Source organism: Chionomys nivalis, chromosome 1 (genome assembly GCF_950005125.1).
Source record: "Chionomys nivalis chromosome 1, mChiNiv1.1, whole genome shotgun sequence".
Taxonomy (NCBI): domain Eukaryota; kingdom Metazoa; phylum Chordata; class Mammalia; order Rodentia; family Cricetidae; genus Chionomys; species Chionomys nivalis.
The window spans coordinates 25,255,793-25,274,808 of record NC_080086.1 but is presented as its reverse complement, the minus strand read 5'-3'; the positions used below and the strand labels follow the sequence as shown (position 1 = coordinate 25,274,808).

The 19,016-nt window shown below is 45.9% G+C and overlaps 1 protein-coding gene across 2 annotated transcripts in view; it reads left to right on the top strand.

Moving 5' to 3' along the window:
• Nucleotides 1–13,423, top strand: part of Ano2 (anoctamin 2) — a 354,947-nt gene extending 341,524 nt beyond the window's left edge. For both annotated transcript variants that reach the window (XM_057773268.1, XM_057773275.1), the window contains 2 exons: nucleotides 10,767–10,872; nucleotides 13,151–13,423. In XM_057773268.1, coding sequence (XP_057629251.1) covers nucleotides 10,767–10,872; nucleotides 13,151–13,423 — 379 coding nt within the window. The remainder of the gene's footprint in view (nucleotides 1–10,766; nucleotides 10,873–13,150) is intronic.
• The last annotated feature ends 5,593 nt before the right edge of the window (nucleotides 13,424–19,016 follow it).

The window sequence follows — 19,016 nt, the reverse complement described above, 5'->3', positions numbered from 1 at the left end:
GCTCAGATCCACAGTCTGAGATTGTGTGATGAGATGATTTGGTTATCCCAGACCAGACAGCTTGCTGACCTCTGATTTAAACAGATGGCCATTCTCAACTCAGAACCCTAACTGTAGCCAAGCAAGAAAAGATAAAATAGCAGCAACCAGGCCCCCAGTAGACGAGTGGGCATATCCATTCATTTATGCAAACATAGATGTTTCCAGGGTTTTTATATCTGGGTCTACAAAGTGCCCAGCCCTCAGAGGTCCTGTTCATGTGGATTGACTCCTACACCAGGCACTGCCCAGGCCGTTGTATCTGACTGCTTTGCCAGACTGTCTGTCCATGGTGCTGGATTTGGGTGTGTGGCTCAAAAGGTCAAGTTCTCTAGAGTGGAGAGTCTGTACCAGAGCTGCAAGATGTTTCTAGTAGAATCTGGGTCTGCTTTAGTGTTGCCCACGAAGTCAGTTAGTCAATAGATTCAGATTTGCACCAAACAAACAGGCCCTGAAAAGTACAGTGATGTAGGTGGGTCATCTGTCTATCTGTTGCTTTCATTGGTTAATTAATAAAGAAGCTGCTTGGCCTTTGATAGGACAGCAGCTTAGATAGGTGGAGTAGACAGAACAGAATTCTGGGAGAAGGAAAGCTGAGTGAGGTAGACACCATGCCTCTCCTCTCCAAGCAGACACTATAGCTCTCCTCACCAAGATGGACACAGATTAGGATACTTCCTGGTGGGCCACCACCTCGTGGTGCTACACAGATTGTTGGAGGTGGGTTAATCTAGATGTGAGAGTTGGCCAGTGAGAGGCTAGAGCTAATGGACCAAGCAGTGTTTGAAAGAATACAGTTTCTGTGTAATTATTTTGGGTAAAGCTAGCCGTGCGGGAGCTGGGTGGGAATGCAGCCCGCCGCTCCTTCTATAGTACGGATCACAAAATAATTTTAATAACTGGAAGTAGTTGTGGAAACAATCTTGTTTTATTGTTCAGTCTACCACAAACACACACACAGACACACACACACACACACACAAGAAAATAGGAAAGAAAAGAATCAAAAGAAACTGGTAAGACCTTGGAAGTCTAGGAATTCTTCTAATACTATAGACCTAAAGCTCAGCTCACATTTCTCCAAGAGTGCAGATTGCTGTTATTATGTGGTTAGAGCCAAGGCTAATGCCATCTGTGTCTTCCAGATCTAAAAGCACCTGTCTGCCATAGAGCACTATGGGTCTTTCTTCCCCCTGACTGGCGATTGCCTGGTAGCAGTTATGTTTTCTAAACACCAGTGACTTTAATGTCTCCACACTGGAAGCTGAGGGTAGGTGTCATTCTGAACAAGGAAATTCCATCAAACAAATCTAAATCTAATCTTTCTCTGTCTCCCAACTCCATTCTAGTCAATGCTACTGTGTTTTCAAGCTCCACATAATTGGTATCAGTTGCCATGATGAATCAAGTCAACATCCTTCCATTCAATCCATCCTGCAAAGGCTCAGGACCCCAAAGAATTGTTAGGACACAAGTCAGCAGATGCAGGGCTAAGCTTCCTGCATTTGCCTTAAAGTCTCTGGTTTTCCCAGGTGGTTATGCATGAAGCTCTAATAATCTCTTCAGAGTTTCTGTACAAGTAGGTGAAACCCTGGTGTTATATTACTTTTTTATAATTATTCTGAGATTGAGAAGATGGCTCAGAGGGTAAAGGTGTTGCCATGCAAGTGGGAGGATCTGAATTAAGATCTCCAAAACCCACACAAGACCCAGCATAGTAGTGTGCACCTGTAATCCCAATGCTCCTACAGGAAGATGGTAGGTACAGACAGAGGGATCCCCACGGACCAGTCAGCCAGCCAGCTGGGTATACACAGTGCTGAACGAAAGACCCTATCTCAAAGAAGATGGAGGGAAAGCAAGGACTGTCAGCACAGACTGCTTTCTGTACTCCTGTGAACACTCACATATACACACACGAGAGAGAGAGAGAGAGAGAGAGAGAGAGAGAGAGAGAGAGAGAGAGAGAGTTGGAGAGAAAGACTTAAAAGAAGCATGTTGCCAGTGAGTGACAGAATCACCAGTAGGAACATATATAAGAGGTGCACTTTATCTCTATGCCTCTGCCAAGAGAAACAGATCACCCTAAGGTCAGTCCGGAATGACCTTTGGAGCAGCCAGGTTCAGTGCCAGTGAGGACGGTGGGATCTTTGTGTGAATGAGTTTGAAACCTTGATACAGGTTCTGCAGTATAGAACACCACACAGTGGTATCAGGAAGTACAGATGAAGCAGGTGAGCTGGGAACAGGTGATCAATATACCACACTAGTGACTACCAGTGATGTCACTGCAGGGGCAGCCCTGCATCTCACTCAGAGTTAAGTGTTTGGGTGAAGCATTCAAAGGAGATGAAACACAAAGAAGAGGGATGCAGTGGCCACAGGAATCATCTATTTTATGCTTTGATTTGTCTGTTTGTTTGCTTAAGATTGGGTCTTGTGTAACTCTGGCTGGCTAAATCATTATGTATCTTAGGCTGGCTTTGAACTCATCACCTCTTTGCCTCCCCCTCCCTCAAAAGAGCATGGACATTTGTGTCATAGAATAGGATATAAAGCTAATTATTTACTGAGTTTTAACTTAGACACAATCTTGCATTTTTGGGTATCTGATAGGTGCATACACATATATTTAATAGTGAAAGTGTGAAATCAAATATGAAGCTCCACAGCTTCAGAATAGCTGTACTGTGTAGAAGGTCATTGAGATGCATAGATTTTGTGTCTGGTTAGTTTGGATGCCTGATGCTATTTATCGGCAAGCCTTTTGTAATAACTGTTATCCCATATTGAGAAAAAAATTTAAAGCTTGGATTACAGGTGTGGGATGTTCTGTCTGGCTTACGAATGGTTTTGTGGGAATGCCACATTCATACGGCAGAGCCAGTCTGGTTAGTGAACAGGATGAGGTGACAACGGTGGAGAATGCAGTGCCAAAGGGAGTGCTGGGTGGCGAGGGAGGAACACGAAGGTCACTGTGTCCAAGAGGAGAGGCTAGAAAGTGAAGAGAAAGTAGACGTCAGATCCAGAGTGAGTCTTTTGGTCACAGTGATGTGTGTGGAGTCATCAGAGTGTTGTCTGTGTGTACAGTTAAGGTGATTGGAGAACATTGAAGATGAGGTACCTTATTCAGATGTAAGTGATGTCTCGGGAACAGGGTTGGCATATGATATAAGTATAGTATGTCAAAAAGATTTAAGAATTATTGATGGAGCCGGGCGGTGGTGGCGCACGCCTTTAATCCCAGCACTTGGGAGGCAGAGGCAGGCGGATCTCTGTGAGTTCGAGACCATCCTGGTCTACAAGAGCTAGTTCCAGGACAGGCTCCAAAACCACAGAGAAACCCTGTCTCGAAAAAAAATAAATAAATAAATAAAAACTAAAAAAAAAAGAATTATTGATGGAAATATCTACCTAATATGGGTGAGAGCTAGAGAGAGTGAGAGCGGGTGAGCAAATGGGGGGGGGTGGAGGAAGGGGGGGAGGGAAAATATGAATATGGTAGCTGGAGTGAGATTAACACTGTTGAAAGTCAGATGCATATCTCTCGCCCTGGAGCCCGGCTTTGTGATTGCTTCTGCATCAGGAAATGAAGTTTACATTGATTTTCTGGCAAATCGCCCTGGGAACTTGATGGCCCTTCTTATTATCAACCATCAGCAATCTCTGAAATACGGTCACATAAAACTGAGGTCTTGGTCTCCAACCCAAGCTTATCAGGGATAGCTGTCTTAAAAGTTGTGGTAAACATGAAGACACGTCTTTGGCTACCCACTTGCAATTTTGAGAGGCCACCCCAGTATTTCTGGAGACATTCTCACGTTAGCTATTGACCTGCTCCAGCAGGGCTGCCCCCTAATCAATCTCAAGATGTCAGGAGTGCCACTTGCTTCATGAGCATTTGACAAGGTCAAGCAGTCACCATGCCCTGGAGCCTGAATAGTGTCTCAGTTCCTGGCTCAGCAGGGAGGAAGTAGGGAGTTCACCAGGGCAAAAACACACATGGGCACCATCACCCCAGCTGGACTGTTTGGAGGTGTTGACCATGCAGAAGTAGGCACCCTCAATTGGCTCCTGCCAGGCTTCTCTGCTGGGCGTAAGCACTTCCATATTCCCAAGGTCCCGCGCAAAGCCTTTGAAGAGGTGTGTTCCCTTCAGCCTGTGGCTGCCTTGCATCTGCCGGACGGTGACACCAGAGGTGGTCGGCTCTCCCAGGTGTCAGCTCCCTGATCTTTCCCAACTGTTGGATTGACACGGTTCTCATCAGCTCCTAATTGCCTCTTCTTGTTTTCCTCTGCCACAAGTCGCTTTCAGAAGGCATTTTTAAAGCAGCTCAGATGGTCTGAAAGTATCGTGCATAATTGTTTCAGCATTAATATGAAATTTAATTCTAGTGGGGCTATTTTAAAAAAAATTTTTCACACCACTCTTTGGAGTCAAGAAAGGCATCCGCTAACTGATTCATTATGGAGCTAACACTTCATCTCAGGAAAAGTTTCTCCTGAGGGCGGGTAAGCAGCCCCCTCCCTCAGTGTGGCTTCGGCTCCCCGCTCCTCTTCAGCAGCTCTGTGTACCCACAGTTGTGGCAGATCTCACAGTCCCTGACTACCCTCTAGGTGAGGATGGAAAGAGAATGGAGACTCCTGAGCCAGGGTGCTCTCTTTCCTCTCTGTCTATGCATTTTATTTAGTTCAGATGTGAGATGTGCCCCCGCAGATGCGTTTGGATGCTTGGTACCTGGCCACTGGTGTTGTTCTGGAAGGCTGTGAAACTCCAGAGAGGTGGGGCATCTCTGGGAGAAGGAGGTCACTGAGCTGTGAGGCTGATAGTCCTGCCCTATTTCCTGTCCGGTTTCTATGTACTCACAGGGTTAGACATGAACAAGTCCCTACAGCCATCCTCCCACCACGCTGGACTGTGAGCCACTGTGGGTCCTTCCTTTCTGAAGTGGCTTCTGTCCTGGTGGTGAGAAAACAAAGCAACAGGGCCTCAGTTTCTACGCCTGTGAAAATAAGGGCTTTTCAAAAACAAATCTAACTGTTCATGTGATATATGCATACAGCCCTACAAACACTGGAAACATTGCACATCACCACTCCAGTTCTGTCCCGCCTCCACCTCAACCTCTGTGCAAGCCCGGGCATCTTCCAACCTCCCCCGTTTTTCTATTTCTCCAACATAGCTGAGACTGCAGAACCTCGACATTGTGATTTCATGGGCTTGTTTTATAACAATGAAACATATTTGAGCTAATGGGAACCTTATTTCTTCAGGTAATGTTCAACTTTAACTCCATCCATGTAATTTTTCACAGAATAGGATTAATGTAATTTTAGAACTGAAATGAAAGGTTGGCTTTTAAAAAACATCAGTTTCACTTGTTATGTGGAGGCCTGTCCATTAAGTCAGTTAAAGTTAACACTCTAATTTTGCTCTTGAAATCTCAGTATAAAACACATTGGAGTCAACTGAGTATTGCCAGTGATTATACTGTTTTAAACATATGCACCTCTGTGGATATGATATAATTCAGCAATAGAGCACTTGCCTGGAATGCACTGGGGCCTTGAATACCATCTCCAGCCCTGCAGAAAATTTTATGAATTTCTTTCTTATGAAAATAATTCTGTGTGCACATATCTGTGTATGAAAGGAAAAAGCCACTCTTCACAGCCCCACCCTAAACTTTATTTCCCAGGAGACTCCTCTGTGTCCATTGTTTTTTGTGCAAGCATCTAGAAATCATATTTACTCTGCTGTTTTATTAAATTCTCCCTGTGTCCTCCTTTAATATCGAGTATACATGCACACTGGTACACATGTTTTCCATGCTTGGCCTGGGAGAGCAGGTGTCCCCTCTGTGTCCTCAGCCCTCTGCCACACATTGTCTCGGTTCCTTTCTCTGAATAGAACCCTGGGGTTCAGAGACACAACACACCTGACTCATGTGGTGGCAGAGACACTCCAATCCCACGTGTCTTGTTCGGATGACCCAGTCGTCTCAAGAGTGAAAGTCTGTCTTTCTTGGAAGACTAGAAAGCAACTCTCAAAAATAACATTAAATCCTCAGGAGAATAAAGGAGAAATGGAGGAGGGGTGAGTGTCTCTAGCTGATATGTCTGAAGTTAAATTTTTGCTTTTCTTGGTGGGGGACATGCCAACAAATACAGGAAGCTAAGCAGATAAGCGAGTTCCCTGGGCGTCGTGGCTGCTCATGGGAATATTGGGAAACCCATGCTGCCCAGGGGAGATTGTCAGGTGTTGGAGGTTATGTGAGATGATAGGAAAAAAGCTATGCTTCCCGGGTCTCAGGGCCTCCTCCATTAGCCAGAGTCTCTCCTATGTGTGTCCCTTACCTGTGTCTGCCAGTGTCCAGCTCCTCTAATGGTCATTGGTTCTGGGGCTGGAGTTTCAGAAACCTTTTCCGGAAGCCAGGACAACTGGAGAAAGTTGTATGTGGTTTCTTAAGTTATAAGTCATCTTCAGCAAAATGAGAAATAATGGCTATTGCAGGTCAGTATCCCCAGTCTACAAATCCAAAATATGAAACTCACAGAAGTGTGGAATGATTTGTATTAATATTACATGGCAAGTGGACCCTACAAACTTTGCTACATGAGTGCCATGATTCAAGGGCAGGACCTAAAACTATCTTCAGTCTATGTGCGTGAATCATCAGTGAGCTGCATGGTTTTGCTTCCAGTCCCATCCCCAAGATGCCTTTTAAATGTAAGCAAGCATTCCAAAATAGGAAGAAGAAATTCTGCAGTCTGCAATCTGCAATCCCTCTAGTACCCAGTGTTTCAAATAAGGGACACTCAGCCTGCACTGGGTGGTTTCCTCTGATGGACCAGGCAGTTGCAGAATTCTTTAAGTTGATACTTAGCAACGTGGGGAAAGAAGGCTTAGGCTAATGTGGATGAGGACAGTGGGTGTCAGGACACGGAGTAACTTGTATGAAGACTGTGTTAGTCATCTTTCTGTCACTATAAAAAAAAATACCTGAGATGAGCAATTTATAAAGATAGAAAGTTTGTTTGGGCGCTTGACTTTTTTCAGAAGTTTTGCTTTGGGCCTGTGTCAAGGAAACACCATGAAAGGGAAGGTGCTGATGGTGGAGGCAGCAAGAGAGAAGAAGAGAAGGAACAAGGGCCTTACAATCTCTTTCATATCCCGCTTAACCAAAAGATTTCCAGTTGATCCCCGCGACTTTAATGTTCCACCACCTTCCAATAGAGCAGCATAGGGGACCAAGCCTTTAAGAGCTGGGCCCTTACGGAACAGTCAAGGAGGATTTTGGGACTGGAAGTGGTATTCAAACCTTCACTTGGTGTCTCCAAAACACACACTTCCCTCGGAGCTGAGCACTAGATTTTAGAAACAAAACAAACAGCACAGATCCTACCTCAACAGTGCTAACAATGAGGCCCATCAGCCACCTGCCTTTTGAAGATACTTCTATTCTTAAAGCTAATTGTCTCTTTGTTTAGCGAGTGTCTTCTAGTTACTTAGAGAAAACATTTGATAAGCCTGGCTTCTTAGGATCAAATTTCAAAAAAAAAAAAATTATGTAACGCTAACTTACATTGGCATGTAAACAACTAATTATGTATCCAGTGGCCCAAGCTTACTGGAATCTGTGCTCTTCAAATGATGAATCACAGTTCATTAGCAGATTGTGAAATCACTTCAGTGGGTCACAAACAGCCTTTGGAAGAATGGCACAGAACAGAATGGGAAGGATGGAGGAATGGAGGAGGGTAAGTTAGGGTAAGCTAGAGCAAGCTATCGATTCATTGCGTACAGTAAAGTTTAGGTTTTGTGTCATATTCATTTAGATAATATCTATGTCCACTCATTTCCTGACTGTAGGTCAGAAAGCTACTTTAGAAAGAGGATCGTGGGCAGATGTTAAGCCTGTTAGGTTCCCCGCCACTGTTTTCTGTGCTGTGGCTTCAGTACCAAATGACAGAGCCACCCTTTCCTTATCTGCGTAGAGTGGTTGTCAGGGCACTCTTTCTGGACAGACCTCTGTGCAGGCCCCGCCATCCCCACCACTCCACATCCTCCATCCGATGAATGTGCCTGTTAGATTCAAAACATGTTTTGGGCACGGGGTGGGGGTGGGGGGGCAAAGTGACGGTCCCAAAAGCTGTGGTAAGTTAGTAGCAGAGTTGGAAGCCGAATTCGATTATTTATGGATTCTTTTCAGACTGGAAGGGGAGGAGTATGCAGTGGCTCTCATACCAAGCTCAGGGAGCAGCTGTTCCCTCCCAGCCAGAGCTAAGAAGGGAAAGAAATGGACTTTCAGTGCAGCCGGAGGGATGTCCTCATGGCAAGCCCTGGCAGGGATGGTACCCTCCTCTAGAAGACTGGAAGGGGGCAGACTGTTCTACATACAGCAGGAGAATAGGCAAGTCTAGAAAGATTTTTCTCCATTCCCAAGACATCTTATTCACTTGGCTCACATTCTCCCTCCCCACACTTTCTGTCTCTTTCCTTCTTCCTCTCTCTCTCTCTCTCTCTCTCTCTCTCTCTCCCTTCCTCCCTTCCCCCCTTCTGCCTTCTCTCTCCCTTTCCCGACTAGCAAACATTCTGTGTAATGTTTCCCTGTTCCTGTCCTCAGCCAGGGATGATCTGAATACCTTGCTCTGCTGGGCTGCAGTTAGTGTTGCTTCTCAGCCAGATGTCAACTGAAGCTCGCAACAGCTGTGATCAGCTGTTGGTAGTGGGAGAGTCAGCAGGGCAGCGAGGTGGAAGCTCCTGGTCCCTGGCCAAGACCTAGTGGAAAGATCTGTGTCTGCCGTGCAGCTTGGCTCATTCTGTTACCGACTCCATTGCTCTGGCCTTGTCTTTGTGTTACACATTGCTTTCCCTCGACCCCAAATGTTCTAGCCTCTCCTTGGAAGCCGGAACCATCGTACTAAACTGTAGACCTCTTACGGACGTTGTTCCTTCCTGCTGAGGGAAGGAACCAGAAAACTTTCCTTTATGAACTTCACCTCCAACTTCACCTGCTGCTGAGGTGCTCTGTGATCATAGGGACTAGCCTGGATCCAGCCAGACTTACATCCTCACTTTACCTCTATCTCTTCCTGGCGGTGAATCCCTGACCACAGACTTGAATTCTGAGTCCATCAGGTTCCTGCCATGCTATGTAGGATACCTGCATGAATATACTGAGAGGATGACAAGAGAACCATGCAGAAAAGTATTTTCTTGTGCTCATTCATGCTGTGTGTCTTATGTATGATGTCTCTCCCTGGGCAGGGTCTCTACTCTGCCTCCCTTGGCAGCCACACACACACTGCTCGGTGGCCTCATGCCATTCCAACTCTTCCTCTAGGGGCTCTCACACTTTCATGGAAAAGCCTTGTTGAATTCCATGAAGAAAATGGGTCTGTGGATGTCACAGTGCTGATATCAGACCTTGTCACTTTTCCAGGGTTAGAAAATGAGATATCCGTAGCACATTTTATTGCAAAATTGGGGTGAAAAGACAGAGACAGGAAGCAAAACATAAAGTTTCTCTGTGGGCCGAGGAGGGAGAAGCTCACGTTAGGTATTGGTGTTTGATAAATCACACATGTAGAAGGCAACTGATGAGAAAGACTGTTGACTAAATGCGGTTATTTATAACCCTTCCCCAATTCACCCAACCTTTGTCTTGGGCTGGCTCACCTTTCCTTTGGCTTCAGTGGTACAGCTTGGAAGCAAGGATACCTTCAAAGCTGCTGGCTAAGGGGGACCCTGGGGTGACCTACTGGTGCCTATATCTCCATGGGATCCAGAGACTGATCATAGAACAGAATGAGGCATCTGGGAGCCCCTATCAGAATGATGGGAAGCCATGATGGCCACACGGACCTAGGCTGCTCTCATTATCTGCAGGATCCTCTGGGAACTATATCCTGACATCAGAGGAAGCTTTAGGAGGTGCTTGGGAGAGAGAACAGGAAAAATCCATCCCCAGGTTGACTTTCGTGGACTTGGATTCGTTTATTCCACAGACATTTGTTGGTTGAGCTATGAATTTTCCCTCCATCTCCTATTTCCCAACTCTTAACAGCCAAGAGCTCATCTGTTGTTCAAATCTTGCAAGTTTACCCATAGACGTATTTCCTTGACTTCAGTCTATACTGTTAATTTATATTTTCATTTGAACTGTTTAGTGCATTCATGTTTATGTGGTATGCAGTTGTGTGGGTGCGTGCAGGTACATGTGTGAATGTGTGTGTATGTGTGCGTGCGTGTACAGGTACATGTGGGTATGTGTGTGTGTATGTATGCGTGTGTGTGCAGGCACATGTATGAATGTGTGTGTATGTGTGTGTGTGTGCAGGCACACGTGTGAATGTGTGTGTGTATGTGTGCATGTGTGTGCAGGTACATGTGGGTATGTGAATGCACATTATGGACATGATATGGATGCCAGAGGTCAACCTCAGATTGGTCCTCAGGAGCCGTCCCTCTTGGTTTTTAGAGATAGAGTTTTTTACTGGGACCTGGGGCTCACCAATTACGCTAGGTTGATTGACAAGTCCCAGGAAAAATCTGCCTGTCTCTGCCTCCTCAATGCTGGGATGACAATCACATGCCACCACCCCCACCTTTGTTGGACCAAACTCAGGCCCCCGTGCCTGGGCAGCAAGGACTTCACCAACTGAGCCATCTCTCCAACCTCACAGTCTCCACCCATTTTGAACACTCCTATCTTTCTTGGGCAGGTTCAAGGATTACCGAGAGCCACCGTGGGCACCGAACCCATATGAGTTTTCCAAGCAGTACTGGTCTGTTCTCTCTGCACGTCTGGCCTTTGTGATCATCTTCCAGGTGAGTTGTTCAGGTGACAACAAGATGGTTAGGCTGCAGGGTGCCCAGGTGAAGACTGTGATAGTGCCAGAGGCTTACGATACAGTCATCTCTTGGTATCTCTGGGACACCAAAATCTAAGGGTGCTGAAGTCCTTTGTAACAAATGACATCACATGTGCATGTAACCCACCACTATCCTCTCATAGACTTTAGATCATTGCTAGATGATGTAATAACTTATGCAATGCAAACTCAACATGAGCAGGTGTCAGACTGTCTTGTCTAGGAACTACTGATGAGCGCATCAGTCCGTGCATGTCCCGGTCGGTGCGATTTTGGTGTCTGTTGTTTTCGATCCACGGTCGGTTGAATCTAAGCACAGAGGGTGATGGAGACAGAGGCCCACTTGTCCTCCATGGCCCAGGGAACTTAACATGTGGCAGGCAGCACGGAATGGAAAACAGGAGGATTCCCCAGGGAGAGCTGCTCTGAATGGGTGGACTTGGCCCAAAGATCAATAAAACCCAGGGTAAAGTTATCGGACAGATGTAGAGTAAGCTACCGAGTGGAGACACTTGCCCATTTAAACCAGAGAAGAAGAAAAGAAAATGCAGAACTATTGAAACCAGAGTCTCAGCCCCAGGACAGACAAACAGCACATCCCTTCTGTCAGCCTGAGAACGAGCTCAAGTTCAGAAACTTTCTTCCTGAGCTCTTGGGTCTCTCCTTTGTTAGCATTGTTTACCGTGGAGACATCTGGTTGGAGGGGCCAGCAGAGTCATCTAGCCACCCCTGGAATGAATAGCAAACTTGAGCCAGTGATTCCTATCTTCGACAATAGCCACAGCTCCAATTGCGTCGCTGAGATTCTCTGAGCTCCAGGGCCCCCAATTCCCACTCAGGGTCCTGCCGATCTTTGAGCAGAGGCCAGAGCACAAAACCAAATCCTTTTCTCTATGGCTCCCTTGGCTTTTGTAGTCCCTGAAGGCAAGTCTCTGGGGGGCTCTAGGGTGTCCTGCCCCTCAGACTCTAGCCCAGGATGTAGAGAAGCCCACCAGCTTGTCTTTCACCTAAAGAAGACGCTATTCTTCCTCTGTCGAGATGGGGTGATATGTTTGAAAACTTGCCTAGACACCCCCCTGCTGCCCTCCCCTCTGCCTGCTCCATCTCCTCCCTTGCCCATATGTCACATGTCTTACCTCGTTGGCAGTGAGCAGAGGAGGACTCTAAATAACTGGGAGCCTCTGGAAGCAGTTGTTCTCAAAGTCTTCCCTTGAGCTCCCAGGACTGTGAAGGGTATTACTGCTTTGGTCTCCCGGAAGGCAAAGAGAAGACACACAAGTGTGTAGCTCGCAGACAACAGAAAATGACCGCAGGTTGAGGAAAGTGTTAGGCGAGTGTGTGGGAAGGACAAACTTGAGAAATGAGCAAGAATTAGAACATGCTGACTTGTATTGGTCCATACCAGGCACCGTAGCCTGATAGTCATTCACTCAGAGAGACAATGCTCCCAGGAAAGGCTTTCCTAGGCGACCTGTACATGGTAGGGATGCGACTCAGCAGGGGACTTCATGCAAGTGTATGCAAAAGCCTGGTGTCAGCCAAAGAGGACTGGAAGCAGAGCCCCTGGTAGCAGCAGAATGAGGAGACTATGAGCAGTGGGTGGGTTGGGTAAAAGCCATATCCGTGAAAACACCCAAGGTCCCTGGTAATTGGGGACAGAGAGACAGCTGGGGAGATGAAGGGGGCAGCTGTCACAGTAGCAGCCCTACAGAGGCCACTGTGCTCTGTGGTCACTTCCCCGGAGGTTCCAGTCTAGAGCTTTGTGGTCACTTCCTTGGAAGCCCCAGTCTAGAGCAAGCCTGGAAGTGTTAATTTGAAGGAAATGTGAGAGCTCTCTGTGGATGGTGCAGCAGTGTGCTACAGGGTCTCCCGGAAGAAAGGCCCACCAGCTAGCTGCCACTTACTATGTCTTGCCATTGTCATTATTTGACACATGTTAACTCATCACTACTGACCGCCGCTCCAGGGGAGGTTGAAGTTATAGTTTTACTAATGTGACACCATTATCAGTTAGGACGCCAAAGGACACTCAGGCTCTCTGGTAAAGATCACTCAGCCAGTGAGTTGCCTAGTATTCTGTTTGGGTCCTTTCTTTCTCACCAAGTCTTCAGTATCAGGGTGGTCGCTCTGAAGGGGCCAGGGTGGACAGCGGTGAGCTCATGTCCTCTTGTGACCTCATGTATAATAAAACCAAGCCAAGCCTTGCCATTCACATCTTTTCCTTGTTTTGGCAGAACCTAGTGATGTTCCTGAGTGTCCTCGTGGACTGGATGATTCCGGATATCCCCACGGACATCAGTGACCAGATCAAGAAAGAAAAGAGCTTGCTGGTGGACTTCTTCCTGAAGGAGGAGCATGAGAAGGTCAAGCTGGCCGATGAGCCCACCCAGAAGAGCCAGGGTGGTGGCGATCGGAGCAGGAGGAGCCGTGCAGCCAGCTCTACACCCTCCGGCCGAAGTCAGCCAGGCAGCATAGCATCCTCGGGGTCCCAGCACACCAACGTGTGAGCCCGCAGCTGGCCGTAGAAGAGGCAGGCAAGGCAAAACGCATGCGCACACCATGTGTTCAGCTAGCGCAATGGCTCCTCTTCTGCTGGGAACTGGCTTGTGCGTGTCTCCAAGAGGGAGTTACAGAAAGGAAAACGAAAGCGCGCAGGAGGAAAGGGAATGGTACCGGGGACTGCTTCTCAGAAACCGGACGCTTAAGTTTCTTTTAGGTCCTCTTTTGAGCTGTGTCCTTTGGGGTAGTTGGTACCCCACTGGGGTTTCTCCACCCCAGAATTCCCTGGGGTCCCATCTTGTACTTCACCACCATTTTAGGTGAAGGAAGTATAGTCAGGACCCCATCCATCCTAGCACCCTATAATTGATCACCACCCGCTTCCTATTGTCATCTTAAAATAACCTCTTGGAGATACTTGTGACTGGGGCCACTACAAGGCTGAAAAAATGCAAATTAAGTTACAGGACTGAATTCTGTTGCCACTGGACCTGATAGTAAGGAACACAGGTCCTTTCTGGGCTCATCTGAAGTCCAAGTGACAAGGATGCTGGGATACAATGCAACTAGCCACCTTTTATGCAAGTTCAGATTTAAAATAAAATAATTGGAAAGAGTCTTTTAAAAACTCATCTCTTGTCTTGGATGCCTGGTTTCTTTTCTTCTCCCCTCTCTCCCTCTTCTATCCTTTCTCTTCTGCTACCCCCCCTCCTTTTCTCCTCCTCCTGTAGGCCAAGCTTTGTTCTCGTAAAGCAGACACAAAAGAGAGAAAATTCCTGTTTGACAGAACTTGCAGTCTGGGGACAGAGGATGAACCAACAGTTGCGCAGTATAACAGATAAATGCAATGGAGAAATACTAGGTGGAGCAAAGAAAACAGGAAGCGTGGGGGCACAGGAAGTGTGGGTGCACTCAGAGCCTATTCGTGGGGCTGGTCAGAAGGACTATAAACAATGGAAAGAAGCAGGTGGTGATAACCTTGCTTTTCCTTTGTTAAGCAGCAAAAAGGAGCAGCGGGACCAGGTAAGGGATGTTAAAAGAGCAGAGTAGGAGCTTGATTTTATATCCGTTATCGTGAGGTACATATTGATATGCTAACACAGTCACTTGGTAGCAGCTCTCCAGGGCTGTCTGGGGAGATTTTCATGAAGAGTTGCATGGAAAGGCCAAGTGTCATTCATCGCTGCCAATCATGTTTCTTAGCCCCTCCTACAGTCCAAAGACTAGCTGAAATACCACAGCATCTATCCATGTCTCCAGTTCCATGTAGGCCAGTCTGACTAGTTAATGCCTGATTAGCAGATGTAAGGAAGGCCTTGCTCCAGAGGAGAGCAGAGGTAGGGCTCTGGTGTTTCAGCAAACCCTGAAGAAGGATGGACAGTTCTAGAATTGGGCCTCGCTGGGTTTCTAGATCCCTCCTGGACACATGCAGGATTATGTCGCTCATTGACTCTTGCCCCAGAATGTAGCCCCTTCTTTTGTGGTTAGGGTACACAAATGCCTCTTAGAAGCCTAAATAACCATGTCCCAGATCACTCCTGTATAAATAATCCTTTAGCCAACCATAATTACATCATTCCATAATATCCACAACTACTCCTGGAGCCTGGGTGCTAAGCAGAGTAACTCAGGAACACGACAACAGCTGACAACAGACGTAGCTCTTTTGCAGAGAGGGTGGGCAATGAGAGGAAAATGTCACTTCAAGAAGGATTAATAGCACGGAGATTCCAGGCTTGAAACAAGAGAAGGTCTCCAGGGATCTGATGGTGGTGGTATTCCTATTTCCAGAATCCGTGAAAATCAACGGTCAAGTCTTTTCTCCATCACCGAGATGCCCACTTAACACTGAAGCACACTCTATCCATGAGCTGCCTACCCTGTTCAGGTCCAATTCTCCCTGCCTTAAATTACAGGAAACATTTTTCTATATGTGCACAAAGGTAAATTTTACACATTGAGAGTCAGACAGTCCAAAAATGACAATGAGGACAAGAAACTTGTTGGCAGTTTCTAAAAGTATAATCACACTGATGATCACAATGGTTTCCAGACTCTCCTTCCACTCATATCTATCTTTCTGTAGTGACGATTTTGCTCAATGTATTGTTTCATTATATGTTTTCATTTCATGGAGTTCATCAAATAATTTTTTAATCCAAAATATCTTTATTGGGTGGTTTTTCACTTAACTTGGTTTAGGGTGCTTTTCCTTCTGTGTCTGCCCTAAGGAGCAGCTGCCTGAAAGCCAGGAGAGGATGGCTGGTGTAGACAATATACAAGGCTACCCTTTGCAGATGGCTGAAGACCATGGTGATTATTTTTGTTTGCTTTTGTTTTTGTGTTTTTGAGACAGGGTTTCTCTATGTAACAGCTCTGGCTGTCCTGGAACTTACTTTGTAGACCAGGCTGGCCTCGAACTCACAGAGATCCACCTGCCTCTGCCTCCCAAGCACTGGGATTAAAGGTGTGCACCACCACCATCCAGCCCATGGTGATTTTTTAAATAGCATTCTGGGTATTGGACACCCGTGAAGTAAGAACTGGGACTCTGTTACAAGCAACATTTTGTTGCTACCTCTTCTCTTCTGGAGAGGGATGAAGTAGATGTTTTGCGAGAGGTGTGTTCTGGTAAGGAGATCTTCATCCCTGCAGGAAAAACTCATCAATTCTCATAACTCTTTTATCTCAGCAACTACTGATTCACCCATTCTGTGGCTGAGCACCTGCTTAGAATGTAAAGGCGCTTGGGAAATGCCATCCAGTAAAAGAAAGAATCCCTCCCATTGAGCTTCTGGTCACAGTAGAGCAAAGACACAATAAGCAAACAGAAGGGTGGCCTTTCATTTGCCATGGCAAGATGGGAAAGTTAAGTAAGGCAAAGTGTTAGAGGTGGGGAGGGGCTCCATGTTTTCTCATTCCACAGGTGGGCATTTGTTTTCATCTTCAGCCTTATAGCATTCTGCTGCCCAATGGGGTATAGAAGCCTGGAGTGACCCAGGCACACATCCTCAGTATCAGATCTGAAAGAGTCACAGGGGAGGTCTATGCAGCAAAAGGAGCAAGCTAATCTGAACCTATGCAGAATCCCCCTGTGGGAAGACTGAATGTTGCCCTCTGCTTCACCACCAGGGCATGAGAGATTTAATGATTCACCCACATCCTGGGCTCAAATGATCTCAGGAGCAAGATTGTTACCAGATAGACTGCCTAATGCCTGTGCTTTATACCAATAGCAATGGGGAGTTGTTGGGGTACCAAAGAAAGATAACCTTTTAGATCTCTCCTGGGTGGAGAGAGGATGGCAGAGGTCTTAAAAACAGAGGAAACATTAAATTTTTTCTCTGAGCTTTTAAGAAACATTTTCCACCTCCATGATTGCATGAGGAAAACGTGGTGGATAAGACTCTAAAATGATGTTGGGGAAAAAAAAAGCTAATGCTACTCATCCTACCCCCTTTATCAGATACAGCAATATCATTATGTAAGTTTATTTGTGTTCCTATACTAGAGACATCACATGAATTGATTTGAAATAATGTTTAATTTTTAAAATTGTGTGTGTTCATTAAGGAAGATTAAACAATTTATTTTTATTTGTGTGTGTATGTGTGTGTCTGAGAATGTGCATGTGCATGTGTGAGTGCAGCGCCAGTGAAGTCCAGTAGAGGGAGCTGGAGCCCCTGTAGCTGGAACAGCAAGCATTGTGAGACATCCCATTTGGTGCTGGGAACCAAATTTAATGCACTTTGCAAAAGAAACCTATGTTAATAACCCCTGAGCCATCTCTCCAGTCATGTAAGAAGATTTAGAAAATGCCAAAGAAATAAAACAGTTTAAGCCACCTCAGCATTTACCTCCAAGAGATCATTTGCAACCAGCTTTCTTTTTCCTTTCTTTTCTCACTCAGCTTTGATTCAGCATACACTAACTAAAGAAGAAGCCACATACCTAGGTACAGACCATAATGAGGAAGGGCTTGGTGGTAAACAGTACCTACTACTTAATCATCACCAAATCTTTCCTTATGGAGAACAGAAATAAATGCAACCTGGTGGTTGATTGGGATGAATCATTTTAATAGGCACATTTGTTTCTTTCTCTTTTTTTCTTTTGTATATATGTGTGTGTTTAGACAGGGTTTTACCAAGTAGCCCCAGATAGCCTGGAATTCATCATGTAGACCGGGTTGGGTTTGACCTCTCAGAGATCCACCAATCTCTACCTCCTAAGGGTGGAAAAAATAAGAAGTGTAATAAATAGTAACAAAGCCTCCATGTTGTCCCTCCTTACAGCCCTTGCAGACTGATTTTTCCATTTCTGGAAATGGACTTGTGTTCTCAACAAGGCTCTCAAGGATCCAGAAACTCTTTGCTAAATTCCTGTCTCAAAATAGTGGCCATAATTTTTGTCATATTCAAATTTGCATTTCTGTGAGATAAATAGAAGTCTTTCAGTTGTAAATCCGGCCAATACAACCTTCTAACCTTATAAATGTAATAGTCATTGTTTACAAAGTGGGGGGGGGTTGGGTCTGGTCTTAAATTGCAGTGGGAGATGCCATTGGCCTATGGAAGACATTTCTAAAAGTAAGAGTCAGATGGAGAAACCAAAGGGTCACATTTGATCTATAGTGTCTTTGAAACCTATAAACAAGCAAATTTTGGAGTTAAGAAAGAGGGGCTGGAGGGATGTTTCAGATATTAAGAGCACTTGTTGCTTCTGAAAAGGATCCTGGTTTGGCTCCCAGCACAGCCATTTGTAACTTTAGTTTGAGGGTGTATGATGTCTTCTTTTGACCTCCTTGGGTACTGCATGTACACAGTACACATACAGGCAGGCAAAACACTCCTTTCATAAAAGAGTAAATCAATCTTTTTGAAGAACGAAAACTATAGCATTTTTATATTGGTATATATTCATTCTGCATTCACTTGTAGGCCAGGGTATATCTATAGGTTAAATTTACATAAGGACAGTTAAAGATACCACCACAACACTTTAGTTCTGGTGCTTAAGGTCCCATCTCATGATGGTCACAATTCAGGCCCTCACAGAATTGCAGGAAGTATAAGGGAGTTTACTGGGCCAAGACTGTGTCCTTGTTTCGGGTTAACCTACACTCAGAGATAGGCACAGCAGACCTAGGGTTCATCCTGTCTCTGTCCACTGTCACCCTCTAGGGTTCCCCTAGCTCCAGAGTTCCCTAAACTGGGGTGGTGGTGGTTGAGGTTCCCCCCGATACTTACTGTAGCTCAGGGTTTTCTTCTACTCAGTTCTGTTGGCCTCCATTTCCCCTCCCCCACCATTCTGGAGTCTGTTCTCTGTTAGGCTCCCAGCCCTTCATATCAGGCTGCTCTCCAGGGAACCTGACCTAAGACACAAGGTATGTAAGTGGTGTATTCCCTCAGTGGATGCATTCCTGGACTGCGTTCATGCTGGGATGATGGCTTGGCTGCATTTGCCCTTCTCAGGTCATCATCTTCTCTTTCAAAACATCGTGGCTATGGCAATTAATCCACTTTCTTCCAGGGTTTTGGAAGAACGGCCTCTGGAGCTGGCTCGATGGATATTCCTTTTTGAGTCCTTTCTTTCTACTGC